The 23,019-nt window shown below is 49.6% G+C and overlaps 1 protein-coding gene across 2 annotated transcripts in view; it reads left to right on the top strand.

Annotated features, from left to right (window-relative positions):
* Positions 1 to 23,019, top strand: part of chst11 (carbohydrate (chondroitin 4) sulfotransferase 11) — a 38,720-nt gene that overhangs the window by 3,894 nt on the left and 11,807 nt on the right. For both annotated transcript variants that reach the window (XM_061229636.1, XM_061229634.1), the window contains exon 2: positions 15,142 to 15,227. In XM_061229636.1, the coding sequence (XP_061085620.1) occupies positions 15,142 to 15,227 (86 nt within the window). The remainder of the gene's footprint in view (positions 1 to 15,141; positions 15,228 to 23,019) is intronic.

Raw genomic sequence — 23,019 nt, 5'->3', positions numbered from 1 at the left:
ATTGGACAGATTCCTTGAGGATGAGCTCTCTCTCATTGGACAGATTCCCTGAGGATGAGCTCTTGTTGGACAGATTCCCTGGGGATGAGCTCTCATTGGACAGATTCCCTGAGGATGAGCTCTCATTGGACAGATTCCCTGAGGATGAGCTCTCATTGGACAGATTCCCTGGGGATGAGTTCTCATTGGACAGATTCCCTGGGGATGAGCTCTCATTGGACAGATTCCCTGGGGATGAGCTCTCATTGGACAGATTCCCTGAGGATGAGCTCTCGTTGGACATATTCCCTGGGGATGAGCTCTCATTGGACAGATTCCCTGGGGATGAGCTCTCATTGGACGGATTCCCTGGGGATGAGCTCTCATTGGACGGATTCCCTGGGGATGAGCTCTCTTTGGACGGATTCCCTGGGGATGAGCTCTCATTGGACGGATTCCCCGGGGATGAGCTCTCATTGGAAAGATTCCCTGGGGAATCCCTGCGTGTTGCAGTATTACGATTAAAAAATAAAAATTAAAAAATTAAAAAATTGATCAAATAGGGCCCTAGTCCTTATCTTTGTTGTGCAAGTAGCAGTGAAATTGCACTTCCCTCTAGGGTCTTTCAGCGCACTTATCCCTGGTTATAGATATGCACTTTGCACTTTGTTGTTCGTGCCAAATGTCACTAATGTAATGTAGTGGGGATGAGTCATGGACATGGTTTTGCATGTTCTGTATTGGATATAAATAACATTTACACAAAGTTTGAGCTGAATTGGAGTGGTCACCCCACACCTCTGGCTGATTTTACACCGAGTGACCCTTTGGGTCCTGATTTTATTTTTGTCACACTATTGCAGTGTTCACGAACTGGTGCTCTTAAGGAAGCGGAAGGTGGCCTCACACAATGGTGAACAAGGCTGCGTTTCCTGTTGCCTGTTGACTGTGTTGGTTCTGGCACATTAGAAGGGTTGGCGCATGTGTGAGGCGTTCCCTCTGTGTGATTCACAGCCATGGTCCTTGGCCCCAAATCTCAGGACAGGTGCATAGAGGCTTTAAGCAGCTTTGAGGAGGAAAGTTTCACGCCTTCAGCTGTGAGAGTGTGTGTGTGTGTGTGTGTTGTGTATGTGTGTACGTGTGTGTATGTGAGAGTGAGAGTGAGAGTGAGTGAGTGAGTGAGTGAGTGAGAGTGTGTGTGTATGTATGTACGTGTGTGTGTGTGTGTGTGTGTGTACGTGTGTGTGCGTGAGAGTGAGAGTGAGAGAGAGAGAGAGAGAGTGTGAGTGAGTGAGTGAGTGAGTGAGAGTGTGTGTGTGTGTATGTACGTGTGTGTGTGTGTGTGTGTGTGTGTACGTGTGTGTGTGAGAGTGAGAGTGAGAGAGAGAGAGAGAGAGTGAGTGTGAGTGAGTGAGTGAGTGAGTGAGTGAGTGAGAGTGTGTGTGTATGTATGTACGTGTGTGTGTGTGTGTGTACGTGTGTGTGTGTGTGTGTACGTGTGTGCGTGAGAGTGAGAGTGAGAGAGAGAGAGAGAGTGTGAGTGAGTGAGTGAGTGAGAGTGTGTGTGTATGTATGTACGTTTGTGTGTGTGTGTGTGTACGTGTGTGTGTGTGTGAGAGTGAGAGTGAGAGTGAGAGTGAGAGAGAGAGAGTGAGTGTGAGTGAGTGAGTGAGTGAGAGTGTGTGTGTATGTATGTACGTGTGTGTGTGTGTACGTGTGTGTGTGAGAGTGAGAGTGAGAGAGAGAGAAAGAGAGAGAGAGAGAGAGAGTGAGTGTGAGTGAGTGAGTGAGAGTGTGTGTGTATGTATGTACGTGTGTGTGTGTGTGTGTGTGAGAGTGAGAGTGAGAGTGAGAGTGAGAGTGAGAGTGAGAGTGAGAGTGAGTCAGCTGGTCAGTGGAGTGCATTGCAGCACAGAGCCGGTAGAACTAAACTAGTGGCCGTCTGCAGCTTGAGCACAGTTTGTAATAATTTACTGATTTAGTTGACGCCATGTGCCATTACAAGCACTAAAATGTCTCACCCACACAAGACATCCGCTGTTGCGTCTCCCACGGTTGAGGGTTTAAACCTTTGGTTTGTTTTTCTCGGGATGTTGTGACAGCTGTCTGAGAGTCACGGTACCGGGGTAAGCTCAGCTGTTAGCCTGAACTGCGGCCCTTCTGACGGCCCCTAGCTAAAGTACCACAGCCTAGTGGCTAAGAAACCTGATGTCTGGTCGGTGGTTCAAGCCCCAGTGTAGCCACGATAAGATCAACCGTGGGCCATCATGCTCCAGGGGGGGAATTGGCCCCTGCTCACTGTAGCCTAATCAACCGAGACTCGTTTTGGATAAAAGCATCAGACGAATGATAAGCCTGAGCAGCAGCACTGCTCCGCTCAGCTGCAGGTAGAGGTGTGCCATGTGCTTCCCACGCCGCTCTTCCGGATACAGGGCCTTACACACGACGCACTCGCAGGCCCGAGTGGTCCCCAGCGGAACCACAAGACCCGCTCGCACCTAACAACACAGGGAGCGTCGATAAATATACCCTCCGCGAGCGGGAGGTGTCTCTGGGCTGTGACTTAGGGAGCGTCTATAAATATACCCTCCGCAAGCGGGAGGTGTCTCTGGGCTGTGACTTAGGGAGCGTCAATAAATATACCCTCCGTGAGCGGGAGGTGTCTCTGGGCTGTGACTTAGGGAGTGTCTATAAATATACCCTCCGCAAGCGGGAGGTGTCTCTGGGCTGTGACTTAGGGAGCGTCTATAAATATACCCTCCGCAAGCGGGAGGTGTCTCTGGGCTGTGACTTAGGGAGCATGGAGGTGGAGTGGGCAGCGCATTAAAACGCCGGCTCCCCTCTGCATGTCAGAGTGCCTGGCCTCCCCATCATGGTCCCTCCCCCACTCCGCCGCACCCCGGCCCCCACACTGCCCCTGTGGGTGAAGAGTGCCGTATTTACACCAGGAGTAACGGGTCATTGATTTTGTAATTCGTTTGGAAACGGCCTGTTTAAAGGCGTTACGCTCTCCTATCGGCCGTGGTGCTGGGAATGCTAATGACAGGAGAGGGTGAGTGCTCCCCCTGCATGCTCCCCCTGCATGCTCCCCTGTGTGCTCGCCCTGCGTGCTCCCCCTGCGTGCTCCCGTGTGCTCCCCCTGCGTGCTCCCCCTGCGTGCTCCCCTGTGTGCTCCCCCTGTGTGCTCGCCTGTGTGCTCACCTGTGTGCTCCCCTGTGTGCTCCCCTGTGTGCTCCCCCTGTGTGCTCCCCCTGTGTGCTCCCCTGTGTGCTCCCCTGTGTGCTCCCCCTGTGTGCTCCCCTGTGTGCTCCCCCTGTGTGCTCCCCCTGTGTGCTCCCCTGTGTGCTCCCCTGTGTGCTCCCCCTGCTTGCTCCCTCCCTAGAGAGCGGGTTAGAGCAGTGCAGTGAAGCAGCTTTAAGTTTGGCTCGGGTGTGTGCTGATGTTTGGGAGGAGGGAGAGGGGAGATGGCGAAGGGACAAACCCTTTCAACAGCATTGTGATGGCTTTTCCATCTTTTGCTGGCTCGCACGCACACACACGCACACACACACACGCAGACTCCTGTGCTGGAGCGTTTCAGTGTAGTGCTGACTCAGCTCCATGTCTGCCTTTTAATGGTGAAACGATTAAGAGCCCCCATGCCTCTGACCAGAGCCAGGCCTGGAGTGCACCAAACACGCCAGCCTGCCCGCAGTGGGACTGGGAGTGCATGTACGGCTCTGAGCTGTGTGTGTGTGTGTGTGTGTGTGTGTGTGTGTGAGAGAGAGTGTGTGTGTGAGAGTGTGAGAGTGTGTGTGAGTGTGTGTGAGTGTGTGTGAGTTTGTGTGAGTGTGTGTATGTGTGTGTATGTGTGTGAGGTATATGTAGGTGTGTGTGTGAGTGTGTGTGTGTATGTGTATGTGTGTGAGGTGTATGTAGGTGTGTGTGTGTGCATGTGTGTGTGAGGTGTATGTAGGTGTGAGTGTGTGTTTGTGTGTGTGTATGTGTGTGAGGTATATGTAGGTGTGTGTGTGAGTGTGTGTATGTGTGTGAGGTATATGTAGGTGTGTGTGAGTGTGTGTGTATGTTTGTGTGTGGGGTGTATGTAGGTGTGTGTGTGCATGTGTGTGTGAGGTGTATGTAGGTGTGAGTGTGTGTTTGTGTGTGTGTATGTGTGTGAGGTATATGTAGGTGTGTGTGTGAGTGTGTGAGTGAGTGTGTGAGGTGTATGTAGGTGTGAGTGTGTGTTTGTGTGTGTGTATGTGTGTGAGGTATATGTAGGTGTGTGTGAGTGAGTGTGTGAGGTATATGTAGGTGTGAGTGTGAGTGTTTGTGTGTGTGAGGTGTATGTAGGTGTGTGTGTGAGTGTGAGTGTGTGTGTATGTGTGCGTGTGTGTGTGTATGTGTGTGAGGTGTATGTAGGTGTGTGTGGTTCTATAATAAGCTGCACTTGCCGCAGCAGACAGACTCATTTCTGTGATTATGTGCTGTCTCATCCTCCCCAGGTCAGCTCATACTGCTGTGTGGTCGCACGGTTGTGGTGAAAGAGAGGGAGGGAGGAAGGGAGAGAGAGGGAGACAGAGAGAGAGAGAGAGAGAGAGGGAGGGAGGGAGGGAGGGAGGGAGGGAGGGAAGGAAGGAGAGAGGGAGGGAAGGAGGGAGAAAGAGGGAGGGAGCGAGGGAGCGAGGGAGAGAGGGAGAGAGAGTGGGAGTGGGAGAGGGAGAGGGAGAGTGGGAGTGGGAGTAGAGAGGGAGAGAGAGAGGGAGAGAGGGAGCTGTTCATTTTCATTAGCCCTGTGTTATTCATAAATCAGCCTCCAGCTAAACGGATTGCAGCTTTCAGACCTGGAAGCAGCTCCAGACAGCTCTCATGCATACTCTCCACATGGGAGACAGAACAAGCAGGCAGACACCTCTACGCTGTTTGACCTCAGAGCGGAGCAGGCAAAACGTCCCAAAATAACCCCCCCCCCCGTCACAACATCCACCCTGGTTTATTGCGGGACGTTCCCCATTGCGTTTAGAAACACCTCTCTCCGGCCCGACCAGGACGGACAGGAGGGAACGTGGGGATCGGAAAATGCCCGTCAGTCCGAGTCGATCTGCAGACCTGTTCCACAGTCTCTTCTTTGTCCGTGTTCTCGTACGTTACATTACATTATTGCCATTTGACAGATGCTGTTATCCAGAGCGATGTTCAGTTGATTAGACTAAGCAGGAGACAATCCTCCCCCTGGAGCAATGCAGGGCTGTGCGGATCTTATTGTGGCTACACCGGGATTAGAACCACCGACCTTGTGGGTCATTTACCTCAACCACTACACTACAGGCCGCCCCCTAGCGTTCAGATGCTTATATCGCCGTGGTGCTGGCTCATCAGAACGGGCCTGAGTCGTCTGACCTTTTTGGCTGCAAGGGGTTATGGACTGGTCTCCATACATGGTCTCCATTATGGACTGGTCTGTACAGTTAAATCTATCTGTCATGTACGCCTGTGGGCACCATAGGGTCCTAGCAACACCATATTCCGACAGACCAGTGCAAAAGGGTCTGAACAGGGTATTTTACTCTGTGTGTATACCCTGGACAGGGTATTTTACTCTGTGTGTGTGTGTGTGTGTGTGTGTGTGTGTGTGTGTGTGTGTGTGTGTGTGTGTGTGTGTGTGTGTGTGTGTGTGTGTGTGTGTGTGTGTGTGTGTGTGTGTGTGTGTGTGTGTGTGTGTGTGTGTGTACACTGGACAGGGTATTTTACTCTGTGTGTGTACCCTGGACAGGGTATTTTACATTCCCATTACGGTGTACATTCCCCATACATTCCCGAGTACACAGTTGCTCCTCAGACTGCTATACACTCCAGAACTTTTAAACATTTTCATTTTTCTATTTCTGTCTCCCATGCCTGCGGTTACTCTTTACAGAGAGAGAGAGAGAGAGAGAGTGGGGGAGAGGGAGGGAGAGAGAGGGCCTGAAAAGCTCTTTATATAACACTTACAAACAAGCATGGTCTGCGAAAAGAAGAAACATAAAACCAAGAATGTAACAAAACAAACTGTCCAGGAGGTCAGATACACGCTCATTCTGTTTCGCTCTCAGCAGTGAGACCTCGAAGTGTCTGTGAAATACATCACTGAGTGCATAAAAAGTACATAAAAACCTTTTAGCCGATTAGGTTTAATTTACACAAATACAGGAGCACTAGTACCCGGACTCTTATCGCTGAGATGGAACTTCAGTAATGAATAATGAACTAACTGAGGTGTGTCCGAGCGCTACGCTACAGTACGCTACGCTACGCTACGCTACGCTATTCTATGCTATGCTATGGTATGCTGTACTATGCTATTCTATGCTATGCTATGCTACGCTAGGCCTGTTGCAGCCTGGCACAGAGGGCCCCGCTGTCAGCGTTCTTCCAGCGTTACTCCAACGTTATCTCAAGGCCCGTAAGCTCGCGCTTCTGCATACTGCTCACAGTCATGTCCTTTTTCGAAGAGGAAATATGTGCTTTGGGTAATAATAATAACTTTATTTGTATGGCACTTTTCCAGCATACAGCACAAAGTGCTTTAGAACAGTGAAAAACAAATAGCGTAAAACTAGACACAATGCGACAAAGAGACACATTAAAATCGATACATTTCTAAAAATTTTAAAAGCCAAAATAGACAGAAAGTAATGTTGGATAATTGGTGGGGTGGGGTGGGGTTCACATTCTAACACACTCTCTCATGTTTTTTATAGGTTAACATGTAACATGTAGCATTTGTCAAAATCTAAAAGGGTGCAGGTCAGAAAGTGATGGATTTCAGACGGAGGGCCCCAGAAAAGACTGTTTGTGAAACTACACAGTAGACCAGAGGGGAGAAGGCTCTATTTTAAGGGGTATAACTTGCTCTTGGACGCGCAGGCCGTAATTTGGTTGCTAGGCGTACAGCCATCGTGGAGGATGTCAGCAAAGCAGGGCTTTAGCTTGAGCTGATTGGTGACTGATGTCATCGTTGCACCGCGCACTTGATTATCCTTGTGCCTCTGGTGAAGGATGTCTGCCAGGGTTGCGTTGAGGTTTATTCCCCACTTCACGCGTCTGACTGAGGCACTCTGTGGCCTTCACGGGCGGTAAAAATCGCGCAGGTTCGCTTGAAACTGCAGTCACGTGTGTCGTCCGCTCGGAAAATATCGCTGAAGTGAAAAAGCAAACCCAAAGCAACTGGGCCTGGATGTAGTTTTATGTAACGCAGGGCCAGGCCACGGTGAGCCCCCACTGAATCATCCCCTCAGTGAGAGAGGCCTGTGCCCCCGTCCCGTTCTGAATGACTGGGCCTTTCAGTGGAGACGGGAGCGTTTAACCATCAAAGTGGGGACCGAGTGAGCGATGGCGGCCCATCTCTGGCACAGAGACCCGGCCTGTCCAAGCCCCTCCCCCACCCGTACCCCCGTGTGTACTCAACCCACCCCCCCCCCAGCTGTGTCCCTCTGCAGCATTCCTCAGCTTCCACTGGGGCCCGGGGCCCACAGTGGGGGTTGAAATCCGCCCTGCGTCCTGGCCCACTCGGTCCTCCAGCTGTCCGGTTTCCCCTCCGCAGAGCCAGGAGGCCCGTCTGTCGAAACACCGGCAGGGTTTTCCCCCTGGGAAGTGATGTTCTCTTTGAGTACAAATTTGTCAATTTTTCAACCGGAAAAAAAAGATACTAACAAATTCGATATCCCTGACTAGGGGTACACTTTTATGTACCTGTAGGGTACCGCCCCAGTGGCAAGCATTTGTACCTTTTTAGGCACTTTTTGTGCACTTTATTTCTGAAAGTGTGGGCATGCAGCTCAGTAGCACTGTGGACACAGATCTCAGAGGCCGGCCAGATGGCCGACTCCCTGTTCTTAATCCTGAGGTCTTTGCTCTGGGGACTTGAGGGGTGCCTGCTGGCGCGGTCAGATGGTGGAGCTACTCCCAGTCTGAGTCCGTGCTAACCCGCCCAGTTTTCACACTGTTCTGGAGCGAGAAGCCAGAGCCGTCTGCCCGTAACGCGGGGCGATGCAAGGCTGTAAGCCGGCTGGCCGCGGTCCTGGTGATCTCACCCGGGCTCTGTGGAGGAGGGAGGAGGACAGAGACGGAGTGTGTACAGTACACGCGCCCTTTATGTTGAGGGAACCAACACAAACACACAAACACACACACACATACACACACATACACACATACACACATACACACATACATACACACATACACACATACACACATACACACATACATACACACATACACACACACACACACACACACACACATACACACACACACACACATACATACATACATACATACACACACACACATACATACATACACACACATACATACACACACACACATACATACATACACACACACACACACACACACACACACATACATACCGACGCGCGCACACACACACACACACACACACACATACACATACACATACACATACACACACACTCACATACACATACACACACACTCACACACACATACACACACGCACACACACACACACATACACACACACGCACATACACACACACAAACACACATACACACACACACGCACATACACACACACAAACACACATACACACACACACACACACCACAGATCTTGTGCAAATGAAGGTTCATTGGCTGGTTTCTTTGTGAAAAGCACTTTATTTCAGGGGCTGTTTTCAGTCTTGGAAACTCTGAGAGTGTCTGTAACTGGCTGTGTGGGTGGGTGAGTGTGTGTGTGTGTGTATGACTGTGTGTGAGTGTGAGTCTGCGTATGACTGTGGGTGGATGAGTGTGTGTGTGTATGTGTGTGTGTGAGAGACTGAACGAACACACGACCACTGCGGCAGCTGTCGCAGCAGGTGTGACAGCGATCCGGGCGCTGGAGTTGAGCATCTTGGTCTCTGTGCGGTGGGCTTGGCAGCGGGTTTGTGGAGAGAGTCTTCCCAACAGACCGCAAATCCAGAGAACTCCACACTTCGGCTTTTACTGGGCGAGAAAAAAAATCACTCTCCCAGAAATCTGTTACTTCAGGTGCCTCTGAGTCATGGATGCCAACGGTAAACAGATTTTTAACGGTTCGGGGTTGTGGTTTGGGCAAACGTTTCCTCCACAACTCTTCCATTCGGTTTTTGTGAGTTTTAGAGTTGAGCCTCTCGGGTCTGCTGGCCATTAAACTCAATGGCCTATGTATCCGTAATCTGACACGCTGTCTTTATTCAATCCTTTATGTACTTATGGGCGTAGTGGTTAAGGTACATGACTGGGACACGCAGGGTCAGTGGTTCTAATCCCGGTGTAGCCACAATAAGATCCGCACAGCTGTTGGGCCCTTGAGCAAGGCCCTTAACCCTGCATTGCTCCAGGGGAGGATTGTCTCCTGCTTAGTCTAATCAACTGTATGTCGCTCTGGATGAGAGTGTCTGCCAAATGCCAATAATGTAATACTTACAGTTCATCAGCCTTTTCCTGGACTATAAAGCACTCAGCCAAACAACCAGTCACTTGTGGGGGCATTTATGTCCAGCCTTGGTTTGGATTTAAGATGGCTGACGTTTGCCCAAGATGTCTGGATTCAGGGCCCGAGATTGGGGGGAGGCATCTCTGGTGCTACAGTGTGATTGGCTGATCCCCCCGTGGCAGAGGCTTCTGGGTGGCAGGGACAGGAAGGAGACACCGCGGAAGCGGTTGTCTCAGTGAGTGTAGCTGTGTTGCACAGTCTTGGCGGAATGATGAGGGTTGTGTTAAACAGGATTTGGGGTTTTGCTTGGTTTCTGTCTGTCTGTCTGTCTGTTGAGCTGTGTGTCTTTTCCACAGGCCACTGTAAGCATGCGCTCAGAGCAGTTTAATGTGCTGGTCCCCTGAGAGCCGTGTGCTGTATTGTACACACACACACATACACACACATACACACACTGCAGGCTGTCTGTATACACACACACATACACACACACACACACATACACACACACTCACATACACACACACACACACTCTGCAGGCTGACTGTACACACACACACACACACACACACTCTGCAGGCTGACTGTACACACACACACACACACACACACACACACACTCACACTGCAGCCTGTCTGTACACACACACACTGCAGGCCGTCTGTACACACACACACACACACACACACGCACATACAAACACACACGCACACACTCAGGCTGTCTGTACACACACGCACACAGAATACAGCTCTGTTGCTCTGGTAAATAAACAGTGAGGGTGGAGAGACTGCAATTAAAAGCTCACGTCGTCCTGGTGGCCTCTAATTTCACTGCAGCGGTTAACCCTAGCTCTTATTATCCAGGCTGTTGTTTGTGTTTTGTGTCCCAGATCATCGCCTGAGTGGCATTTTACGTGCTTTTCTGAAGTGACCCCGAGCAAGACACCTAACCCCCAAACGCTCCTGACGAGCTGGTCGGCGCCTCGCATGGCAGCCAATCGCCGTCGGTGTGTGAGTGTGTGTATGAATGGGTGAATGAGAAGCATCAACTGTACAGTGCTTTGGATAAAGGAGCTATATATACACCAACCATTTACCATTTAACCATTTACGACTCTGCTGTAGCCAATCACGTGAATGAGGCCCTGAACCTATTGAGTTGAACGGTGGGAGAGACGGACGGGGCCATGCGGAACATTCTAGAGCTCAATGTGTGGGACTGCAGAGCACCGATGACCTCTGCACTGAAAAGTGATTGGACAGTAAGCATGCTGGCTCTCTTTCTCTCTCTCTCTCTCTCTCTCTCTCTCTCTCTCTTCCTCTGTTTCTCTCTTTCCCTCTCTCTCTTTCTCTCCCTCTCTCTTCCTCTGTCTCTCTCTCTCACTCCCTTTCTCCCTCTCTCTCCCTGTCTGTCTCTCTTTCTCTCCCTCTCTCCCACTGTCTCTCTCCCTGTCTGTCTCTCTTTCTCTCCCTCTCTCCCACTGTCTCTCTCCCTCTCTCTCCTTCAGTCTCTCTTTCCCTCCCTCTCTGTCTCTCTGGTTTGTTCCTCTTGGGTGAGGCACACTTGATTAAGGGTTCTGACAGAACCATGTCCCAGTGAAAGGTTAGTTCAAAGAATCCACATCCACTGCTACATCATGCTAAACAGCACAGAGAGAGGGCGTGTGTGAGCGTGAGTGTGTGAGAGAGCGAGAGAGAGAGCGAGTGAGAGTGTTTCCCGCAGGACGCCTGGACTCCGTCCCTTCACTTGAAAGCGCTCTGTGCGCTGAATGGTTTCTGCCTCTTGGGAAAGTGCACATCTGGGCACTGCTGTCAGCGGGCACAGGTCTGCGCTGACGCCGGCTGTTTCTGCCTCTTTTAACGGCCTCCTAATTCAGCCGGCTGCCGGAGCGTGGTTGCCGTGGCAGCTTTGTCACGGCGGTGTGGAAATCCGTTATAATCCGAACAGGCCCGACTCCCTTTCAGCTCAGCGTTCAGCTGGTACAGTGAGGAAACACCGCTGTGAAATTCCAGGCAGCTGGTGGCGTTGGATTTCAGAAAAACTAAAATAACATCTGCCGTGGTGCTCTTCCTGTTTGGCTCTGTGGCACTGGTTACCCGGGCTAAAGTGAGACTGCAGTTAGTCTGTTATTCCTGGCGTTACCCCTGTCCCTGTCCCGGAAGGCTCATGGACACTCTTAGTGCGGTGTCATTTTTTGGGTTGATGTCACAGTGCCATGCCCTCCACATAAACAGAGCCCTTTGCTGGGGTTGGAGTTGTATCCCATGGTAACCAGCATTGGCTTCTTCAACATTCCGAAGCTTGTTTTTCTGATGCCTTCCATGTTGGTAGCTTCACAGACCAACCTGTAGAAGATTGTGACTTCACTCTGATTGTGAGGTCACTGTGGTTTTGAGATCGCTGTGACTGTGAGATCACTCTGATTGTGAGGTCACTGTGGTTTTGAGATCACTGTGACTGTGAGATCACTCTGATTGTGAGGTCACTGTGGTTTTGAGATCACTGTGACGGTGAGATCATTCTGATTGTGAGGTCACTGGTTTTGAGATCACTATGACCGTGACATCACTCTGATTGTGAGGTCACTGGTTTTGAGATCACTATGACTGTGACATCACTCTGATTGTGAGGTCACTGTGGTTTATCTGCATATATCTGTGAAGAATCTGCCCATTGTCTGCTGCATATTGGCGGATGCAGAAATGCTTGCAGTTCCATTGGCAGAAAGCTCTTCCGGAAACATGGTGTAATTCTACCATTCAGAACTGAGCCTTCGGTGGTCTAGTATTTGCTCTTCTGCTACTCTGTAAAGACATTCTTCTGAAGGAGAACGACTGAAGCCACACTGAGACGGTCACACCTTTCAGTTGTGTTATTGCAAAAAAAAACACAAAACAAATAAAACTGAACCAAATTCAATATGAAAATGTCTGCCCCTCTGGGCGTGGCTTCAGCTGCTCTCCTTGGATACCATTACTAAGGGAGACGGAGCAGACACTTCCTCTGATCTCACCCTCCGGCTCGTTCAGAGTCGTCCTGTCGGGTCCCGTTCTCCATCCACTCCCTTTGCGCCCGGGAGCGCCGGGGTGATGTCATGCTCTGTGACCGTGCTGGGAGGGAGGGAGAGAGGGAGAGGGAGAGAGAGAGGGGGAGAGGGGGAGAGGGAGAGAGAGAACGTGAAAAGAGAGAAAAGAGTTTATGCAATACTGCTATGAGCACAGGGGAGCTTACTTGACTCTGGGAGAGGGGAGGGTGTGGTTTATGCGGTTGCCCCTGGAGACGAGGGTCCCACAGGAAGTTTAACACACTCCTATCCCAAACCCCCCCTACTCTCTCTCCATCTCTCCTCTCTCTTTCCCCCCCTCCTTCTCTCTCTCTCTCTCTCTCTCTCCCAGTCCCCCCTCTCTCTCTGTCTCTCTCTCTCTATCTGTCTCTCTCTCTCCCTCTCTCTCTCTCTCACTCTCTTTCCCCCCCTCCACTCCTTAATTTCAGCCATGGTCGATAAACTCCCACACTGTATACACGTGCGCACACACATTACTGAATGTTATATCTGACCTTGAAGATCCTGATTGAGTTGTACAGTTTCTCAGTATTGCATCAGTCCTGGAATGTCTGTAGTTATTATCGTTTTTGTACGAAAAAGTTTTATTCAGTCTCATCAGTATTCAAGACTGGAAGGCCAGGATCCGTCCATGAAAACAGCAAGGGACCAACGTGTACGATTCAATTCTTTGAATATTGTATGTTGAATCTTTAGAGTTTCAGGATATCAAATATCAAATTTCACAGTGCTGGGCATCATGGATCAGAGGAGCGCTTTGTGTGGATTTTATCGTGGCTACATCAGGGCCGAGTGTATGTGTGTGTGTGTGTGTGTGTGTGTGTGTGTGTGTGTGCATGCGAATGCGTGCGTGCGTGTGTGTGTGTGTGAATGTTGTGAGTGTGTGCATGTGTGCACGCGCATGTGTTTGTGCATGTGTGCGCATGTGTGTGTGCGTGTATATGTGCGTGTGTGTGTATGTGCGTGTGCGTGTGTGTGTGTGTCTGACTGAGAGAGCGAAGTGACATTATCACAATATTTATGCAGGCATAAGTAGTTTTTTTTATTGCGTAGGTAAGATTAGAGGCAGATTAATCCTCCTGTATCCCATAATCCCCTGCTGATGGCTGTCCACAGATGTTGTGTGTGATTACAGACCGAACGAGCCCGTGGGGCAGAAGCCAACTGAGCATGTGCAGAAGGCGTGTGTGTTTATAGCTCACACATCTGGAATGCCCACCAGAGCAGCTGCTCTCAAACCAACCCGAATTACACATCATGCGTTTATATGAACTGTGGCTGCTATATGTGCTCCGCAAAATCTATTTCTGAGTGGCCATATGAGAAAAGGATGACGGCTTTTTAAAGATGTAGATGTGAAATAACCTGGTAGGACCCGGCTTCTCCGCGGAATCGAAGTTGGGACGGTGCAGAAACCTGCCCGAAGTCATCGAACACTTTACTTGAGAAAAGGGTTTACTGAACAGTGATCAGTGATGGTTTGTCAGTGATAGTGTTGAGCTGGGTGTGATCAGTGATGGTTTGTCGGTGTTAGTGTTAAGCTGGGTGTAATCAGTGATGGTTTGTCGGTGTTAGTGTTAAGCTGGGTGTAATCAGTGATGGTTGGGGGGATTAGTGTTGAGCTGGGTGTGATCAGTGATGTTTGGGGGGATTAGTGTTGAGCTGGGTGTGATCAGTGATGTTTAGGGGGATTAGTGTTCTGCTGGGTGTGATCAGTGATGGTTGTGAGTGTTAGTGTTCTGCTGGGTGTGATCAGTGATGTTTGTGAGCGTTAGTGTTGAGCTGGGTGTGATCAGTGATGTTTGTGAGCGTTAGTGTTGAGCTGGGTGTGATGGGTGATGGTTGGGGGGATTAGTGTTGAGCTGGGTGTGATCAGTGATGTTTGGGGCGATTAGTGTTCGGCTGGGTGTAATCAGTGATGGTTGGGGGGATTAGTGTTGAGCTGGGTGTGATCAGTGATGTTTGGGGGGATTAGTGTTCTGCTGGGTGTAATCAGTGATGGTTGGGGAGATTAGTCTTCTGCTGGGTGTGATCAGTGATGGTTTATGAGCGTTAGTGTTAAGCTGGGTGTAATCAGTGATGTTTGTGAGCATTAGTGTTGAGCTGGGTGTGATGGGTGATTGTTTGTGAGCGTTAGGACATCGACATTCACCAACAGACCCGTTTCCCCCCCTTCCTCGTTCCTCAGCCATAATGGCACAGAGGGCAAACAGGGTCAGGCTGTCTGGGACTCTGGGCCCTTTCTCCAGCGGTCTCAGCTTCTGTTGGGCGGTCAGGGTAATGAGGTGTAGTCCCTCCCAGTCAGGGCTCATCTGAAGTGGGGCTGAAGACGATCTGGCCAATGGGGCAGTAGAATCCCTGTAGAGCGGAGGTTACGGGGCTTTGACTCATGATGCTCCATATACTGCGTTTATAATCGCACAGTATTCATACTCTGTACGGGATATTCACTCAAATATGTGTTCAGTGGTTTATAACGTGTTCAAATTCATTAACATTTGACAATATGAGCTCAGCTGGTTTTCTTTCGTTCGCGATTGGTCGATTTGAACGTCTGTCTGTCGTTCAGGCATGGTCTGCTCTTTGTGATTGGCCGTTTCTGAACCCTGCCCCCTCTGTTCTCTTTGCAGTAATGCGCAGGAACCCGTTTGCCACAGAAGCCTGCTGTCCCAAGAGCTCCCACAATGCCCTGCAGGAGCTGTACAACCCCACACAGGTAGAGGCCCGAACGTGAGTGAGTGAGTGAGTGAGTGAGTGAGTGAGTGAGTGAGTGAGTGAGTGAGTGAGTGAGTGAGTGAGTGAGTGAGTGAGTGAGTGAGTGAGTGAGTGAGTGAGTGAGTGAGTGAGTGAGTGAGTGAGTGAGTGAGTGAGTGAGTGAGTATGTGTGTCTGTCTGCAGTGATATAAATGATGTATAATTTAAATGACTGTGTGCAGGCATGTCTCTGTATAAGTGAGGAGGTCCTGTTGGCTGCTGTGTCCACATGTGTCTCAGGGGCATGACCGCACTTCCCCCCCACGCTGACTGATGCTGATATAATTGACTTGACGCTGATATAACGCTGATATAATTGACTGGACGCTGATATAATTGCCTGTTTCCGCATCGGTCAGATATTGCTGAGGCCCCCGGCGTTGACGATGGGTTTTCCGCAGGGGATGCGGTGTAATTGATTTAACGCTGGAAAGCGTCTGAGATTGGCGTGAGAGTCCTCTGTGTTAGATAAACGTGCTCCTGGCTCGCTGCCATGCTGCTACACGCTCAATAAGGCTGTCAGCAGGAAGCCAAGCTCCCGTCACTGCGTGTCTATACATCCCACACGCCATGCAGGGTTTCTGAGCGACTCCATACATGAGCCGCAATGCATGCCAGGGCTGCTGGGCGGTCACTGTATGAGGATAGCGGTGGTGAGACTCGAGCCTTGCACATTGAGTTCATGTTTAGTGACTGTGATGTCACAGTGATATGTGCAAATTGTGTTCATGCTTAGTGACTGTGATGTCACAGTGATATGTGCAAATTGTGTTCATGCTTAGTGACTGTGATGTCACAGTGATATGTGCACATTCTTTTCATGTTTAGTGACTGTGATGGCACTGATATGTGCACAGTGTTTTCATGTTTAGTGACTGATGTCACAATATGTGCACAGTGTGTTCATGTTTAGTGACTGTGATGTCACAGTGATATGTGCAAATTGTGTTCATGCTTAGTGACTGTGATGTCACAGTGATATGTGCACATTCTTTTCATGTTTAGTGACTGTGATGTCACTGATATGTGCACATTGTGTTCATGTTTAGTGACTGTGATGTCACAGTCATATGTGCAAAGTGTTGTTCATGTTTAGTGACTGTGATGTCACAATATGTGCACAGTGTGTTCATGTTTAGTGACTGTGATGTCACAGTGATATGTGCAAATTGTGTTCATGCTTAGTGACTGTGATGTCACAGTAATATGTGCACATTCTTTTCATGTTTAGTGACTGTGATGTCACAGTCATATGTGCACATTGTTGTTCATGTTTAGTGACTGTGATGTCACAATATGTGCACAGTGTGTTCATGTTTAGTGACTGTGATGTCACAGTGATATGTGCAAATTGTGTTCATGCTTAGTGACTGTGATGTCACAGTGATATGTGCACATTCTTTTCATGTTTAGTGACTGTGATGTCACTGATATGTGCACATTGTGTTCATGTTTAGTGACTGTGATGTCACAGTCATATGTGCACATTGTTGTTCATGTTTAGTGACTGTGATGTCACAATATGTGCACAGTGTGTTCATGTTTAGTGACTGTGATGTCACAGTGATATGTGCAAATTGTGTTCATGCTTAGTGACTGTGATGTCACAGTAATATGTGCACATTCTTTTCATGTTTAGTGACTGTAATGTCACTGATATGTGCACATTGTGTTCATGTTTAGTGACTGTGATGTCACTGATATGTGCACATTGTGTTCATGTTTAGTGACTGTGATGTCACAGTCATATGTGCACATTGTTGTTCATGTTTAGTGACTGTGATGTCACAATATGTGCACAGTGTGTTCATGTTTAGTGACTGTGATGTCACAGTGATATGTGCAAATTGTGTTCATGCTTAGTGACTGTGATGTCACAGTGATATGTGCACATTCTTTTCATGTTTAGTGACTGTGATGTCACTGATATGTGCACATTGTGTTCATGTTTAGTGACTGTGATGTCACAGTCATATGTGCACATTGTTGTTCATGTTTAGTGACTGTGATGTCACAATATGTGCACAGTGTGTTCATGTTTAGTGACTGTGATGTCACAGTGATATGTGCAAATTGTGTTCATGCTTAGTGACTGTGATGTCACAGTGATATGTGCACATTCTTTTCATGTTTAGTGACTGTGATGTCACTGATATGTGCACATTGTGTTCATGTTTAGTGACTGTGATGTCACAGTGATATGTGCACAGTGTTTTCATGTTTAGTGACTGATGTCACAGTGATATGTGCACAGTGTGTTCATATTTAGTGACTGTGATGTCACAGTGATATGTGCACAGTGTGTTTTCATGTTCAGCAGTGACAATCAGCTGCAGAACAAGCTTGTTGGAGAAACAGCTTCCAGATCCATAGCAAACCCTGCAGGAGAACATGGAGATGAATGTGTGGCTTTGTTTTCTATTTCCTGGAAAGAGAGCGGATGGGAGTTCCCCCACATTTTCCCATTTTCTTGACCCCTGCATGTGGTTTATTTATTTTATTTTATGTATTTATCAGGGACAGTGCACATTAATCAACATTTTCAATTTCCACATCAATGTAAATGCGAGAGTTAGCTAATGAGCTCATTTTAATCTGTGGTCCCTAACCTGCATGTCTTTGGACTGTGGGAGGTAACCCTTGTGAACACGGGGAGAACATGCATCCTGACTGACATCCGTGGGTGTCAGTCAGCACTAACGGCGCACGGGCGGGCTGTGAGGAGGCTCAGCCGGGCTGGGGCTCGTGAGCAGCCGCTAATCCGACGTGGCCTAAAAAAAGCAACAGTAAACTGCAGGGCCTGTGGTGGAGGTGGAGGTTTATGGCTCTGTGTGTGTAATGGGTTCTGGAGGTGCATTATTTTCCAGTAGTGTGCAGTGATGAGAGGGGAGACTCGGTGGTTGGATGTGTAATCCTTATTTGGCCATGGAGTGTGTGTGTGTGTGTGTGTGTGTGTGTGTGTGTGTGTGTGAGTGAGTGCGGATGTGGGTGTGTGTGGGGTTTGTGTGTGCGTGCCTGCGTGTGTGCGTGTGGGGGGTGTGTTTGTGTGTGCGTGAGTGCGTGTGTGTGATGGGTGATGGTCGTGATTAAAGCACAGCTGGGCACAGTGGGCTCCGCCTGAATTAGACCACAGTGAAGGGAGGTCATTCGCTTCTGTAGCCTGAAGCATAGGGGTTAAGCTAAATGACATCACACTGTTCGCGCTCAGCCCTCTGTGACATCACACTGTTCACGCTCAGCCCTCTGTGACATCACACTGTTTGCGCTCAGTCCTCTGTGACATCACACTGTTTGAGCTCAGCCCTCTGTGACATCACACTGTTTGAGCTCAGCCCTGTGTGACATCACACTGTTTGAGCTGAGCCATAAGAAATCGCATCACGGATACATCTGTAGAAACGTGGACTCCAGGGAGATGGATCAGAAGCAGAAGGAAGGGGAGTTTTGATGTGTCTCAATTCACCATGACCCAGAGCACAGAGCAGAATCTTATGCAATGCTGTTGTAATGTTCAGAGAAAGCCACTGGGACTTCAGCTAATAACCCAGGAGCTCAAACCACATCACTATTAACAGACGCCTTCGGACACACTTTCACGGCTACAGTTGTAGCACTTTCCCCTTTTCCACTCTGCTGATGTAAACTGCTGTATTAGCAGGAGAGAGCAGCTGACTGAACCCGTTTACAGGCTCCCCGCCGCGGTGCTCTCTGCCCTGCCTACCTCTCCAGTCTGCCCCCCCCCCCCCCCCAGCCTGAGTGAGGAGGGCAGCCTGTCTGGAGCTCAGAGCCCCGGGCCTTTAAGCAGCCAGGAGGCGCTCTGTCATACACACGGGAGTCTGTGTGCGAGGCACTGAGCCTGCCCTTGAGACTTAATCTCCCACCTTTCACCTGAGTGATGCCTTAAAACTGGCCCGGAACGCTGTCCCTGACCCGAGAGCCTTTAGCAAGGAGACGGGTTTGAGTTTCTGCATTCTCATTGGTTGGCCAGCTGAAGGACAGGGTCGTTGCTTGGAAACAGCGGGAGGGTGGCTCCACCCTGCAGCCATTCAGCAGTGCATTTCAGGACTCACCAGGGATGTTTGTCCCTCAGACTACTTCTGTCTTACCTGACCCTTAACCCCTGACCCCTGACCCCTTACCTCCCAATCCCTGACCCCCTACCCCCAACCCCTTACCTCCCAATCCCTGACCCCTTAGCCCCAACCCCTGACCCCTTACCCCCAACCCCTTACCTCCCAACCCCTGACCCCTGACTCCTCAGCTTAATGCCCCTTACCCCTAATCCCTGACCCCTTACCTCCCAATTCCTGACCCCTTACCTCCCAACCCCTTACCTCCCAACCCCTGACCCTCTCTGTCACCCTAACCCCTGTCAGAAATATTTTCGACCCATCTTATGAACCCCTTCTCTTTCTCTTTCTCTCTCACTCCATCTCTCACCCTCCCATCCTGTTTCTCCTATCTCGTCTCCTCCTCTCCCTCCCTCAGTGGATTTTCTCAGTGTGGTTGCTGAGCCTGTACGCGGTGTCTGTATTGTACCTGACAGTGCAGAGATATTCTGTCATTGTGTGTGTCCCTGTCTCTCTCTTCTTCTCTCTATAGTGCAGGATCGGTGTTGCTCTCAGGGACTGGAGCCACAGGATGTGTGTAATTCTGTCCGTGTCTCTGTCTGCGTCGTCTCTGCCTGCAGTGTAATGTCCCTGTATCAGGGCTACATGTGTAATACCCATCCCCACAGAGAACCCTGCTCATTTACATCCTGGCTCTGTGTCAGGGAACTGCTCTACCTGGATCACAGTGAATGATTTAGCAAGCTCATAGGTGTCATATTACCCAAAAGGATTGTGTGTGTGTGTGTGTGTGTGTGTGTGTGTGTGCGTGTGCATGTGCATGTGTGTACAATGTGTTTATGTGTGTGTGTGTGTGTGTGTGTGCATAGGGTGTGTGTGTGTGTGTGATTGTGTGTGGACAGTGTGTATGTGTGTGTGTGTGTGTGTGCGTGCGTGCGTGCATACGTGCATAGTGTGTGTATGTGTGTGTACAGTGTCCATGTATAGTGTGTGTGTGTACAGTGATTGTGTGTACAGTGTCCGTGTACAGGATGTGTATCACCGTGTGTGTGCAGTGTGTATAGTGTGTGTACAGTGTGTGTGTGCGTGTGCGTGTGTGTGTGTGTACAGTGTCCGTGTATCACAGAGTGTGTGATTGTGTGTGGACAGTGTGTATGTGTGTGTGTGCGTGCGTGCATACGTGCATAGTGTGTGTATGTGTGTGTACAGTGATTGTGTGTACAGTGTCCGTGTACAGTATGTGTATCACAGTGTGTGCAGTGTGTAAAGTGTGTGTACAGTGTGTGTGCGCGTGTACGTGTGTGTGTGTGTACAGTGTCCGTGTATCGCAGAGTGTGTCTGTGTGTGTGTGTGTGTGTGTGTGTACAGTGTGTGTATACAGTGTCCGTGTATCACAGTGTGTGCTGTGTGTGTGTACAGTGTGTGTATACAGTGTCCGTGTATCACAGTGTGTGCTGTGTGTGTGTGTGTGTGTGTGTGTGTGTGTGTACAGTGTGTGTGTACAGTGTGTGGGTGTGATTGTGTGTGGACAGTGTGTATGTGTGTGTGTGCGTGCGTGCATACGTGCATAGTGTGTGTATGTGTGTGTACAGTGATTGTGTGTACAGTGTCCGTGTACAGTATGTGTATCACAGTGTGTGCAGTGTGTGTGTGTGTGTGTGTACAGTGTGTGTATACAGTGTCCGTGTATCACAGTGTGTGCTGTGTGTGTGTGTGTGTGTGTGTGTGTGTGTGTGTGTGTGTGTGTGTGTGTGTACAGTGTGTGTATACAGTGTCCGTGTATCACAGTGTGTGCTGTGTTATATAAAGCTCAGAGCAGCTCTTTGACTCAGTGTCTGTGCAAGCCTCTCTGATGTGGCTCTGGGTGTTGAGCTCTTTCATAGCGGCAGCAGGGGAACACAGAGGCTCATTACTGGCAGGGCTGCCCCGTGTTGCTGGAACATTCCTGCGGTGTGTTCCTGGAGCACAAACACTGTGCCCTGTCACAGGCTGCCTCCTCCCTCACCACCAATCCAGGGTCAGTTCCACCAGCCAAGCAGCAGGGCCGAGCTTGGGCCTATCCTCTCCTCCACTGATCTAGGGTCAGTGACCCAGAAGCACACATGACAGTTGGCAGAGTACTGGGTCATGGATCAGTGGCAGTATTGTTCCTGGAACAGTTTAACACCTGTAAAGTGTGACATCACAAAATACGCAGTTAGAATGTTCTTAACTAAACATTCTAATGCTGATGTCACAATCACCGCTGGTAACTGAAAGCAATGGAGTTCTGGAACACTGACTTGGAATCTTTGGGGGAAAAAGACTTTCCTTAAAAACCCACTGTAGGAAGGGTTAGTACTTTTTTCCTTGCTTGTTGTGTGTATCGTTGCAGCCTTCATCTGCCCGGACTCGGTGGCAAAGCCCAATTCTGTGCAACATATCGGCGTCATTTCACGCTTCATGGCTCTTGTTTTGGACCAACGCTCCGTCTCCTCCTTCCCTTTAGGGGGAGCAGTCGAGTCAGCACTGCCGGTGTCCAGCTGTGAGCACGCAGCTGCTAAACCATTACCCTCTGCCTGCCCCTCCTGATAATCCATTAATATCAGCAGGGATTCGCATCTCGCCACCTGTCCACCAGACTGTGTGAAACCAGCATGAGTAACTCGCTGATTCATTCCCCCCTTCACCAGAGCAGAGCCTAGGGCTAGATCAGCACAGCATCTAAAATACACACACTCACACAACATAGCAAGCGAAACATACTGCTGCGCAATGTGCCGTACATGTTGATGATGAAAACATTCAATAAATACAGATAATATAAAAGGAAAAATTAAAGAGACCGTGATAGTTGATTGAATGATTGAAATGAAAATAAAAGCGCTCTGTCCCAATCAGGAGAGATGGGGTTCTGTCCCATTCAGGACAGTTTGTGCAGAAAATACCAAGAACAAGCAAAAAAGGTGGAAAAGGAAAGGCAAACATTGGGCTTTTTAATGAATACTAACAAGACTGTGAGGCTGGAACAAACAGCGTGTTTATTCCTGTGAGATGGGAAGAGGCTCACTGTCCTTGAGGGTATAACACGTCGTGTGCATTCATAGGCGGGTGCCTCGAGAATCAACTTGAAAATACCACTTAGGGTGAGTGGTTTCTCCTTGTTAGCAGTTTCAATTCCTGTAAAGATAATGTGTTTAGGAAACAGATACTGTTGCCATGGTGACTGTTGCCTAGGTTGGCTGCTGTGCCAGGAACTGGAATTTTGGCCACAAGGCATTCGCTGGGCCATGTCGCAGCCACTCAGCCAGGCTGGCGAGGTCTGGTCAGTTAAAAAGTAGGCTCCTGTCCCGACATAGCCCACTCTCCATTCTCCTCTCCTGACATGGCCCACTGTCCATTCTCCTGTCCTGACATGGCCCACTGTCCATTCTCCTGTCCTGACATGGCCCACTCTCCATTCTCCTCTCCTGTCATGGCCCACTCTCCATTCCCCTGTCCTGACATGGCCCACTCTCCATTCTCCCGTCCTGACGTGGCCCACTCTCCATTCTCCCGTCCTGACGTGGCCCACTCTCCATTCTCCTCTCCTGTCATGGCCCACTCTCCATTCCCCTGTCCTGACATGGCCCACTCTCCTTTCTCCTCTCCTGTCATGGCCCACTCTCCATTCTCCTCTCCTGTCATGGCCCACTCTCCATTCCC

Source organism: Conger conger, chromosome 19, assembly GCF_963514075.1.
Source record: "Conger conger chromosome 19, fConCon1.1, whole genome shotgun sequence".
NCBI lineage: Eukaryota > Metazoa > Chordata > Actinopteri > Anguilliformes > Congridae > Conger > Conger conger.
This window is presented reverse-complemented; position numbering and strand designations above follow the sequence as displayed.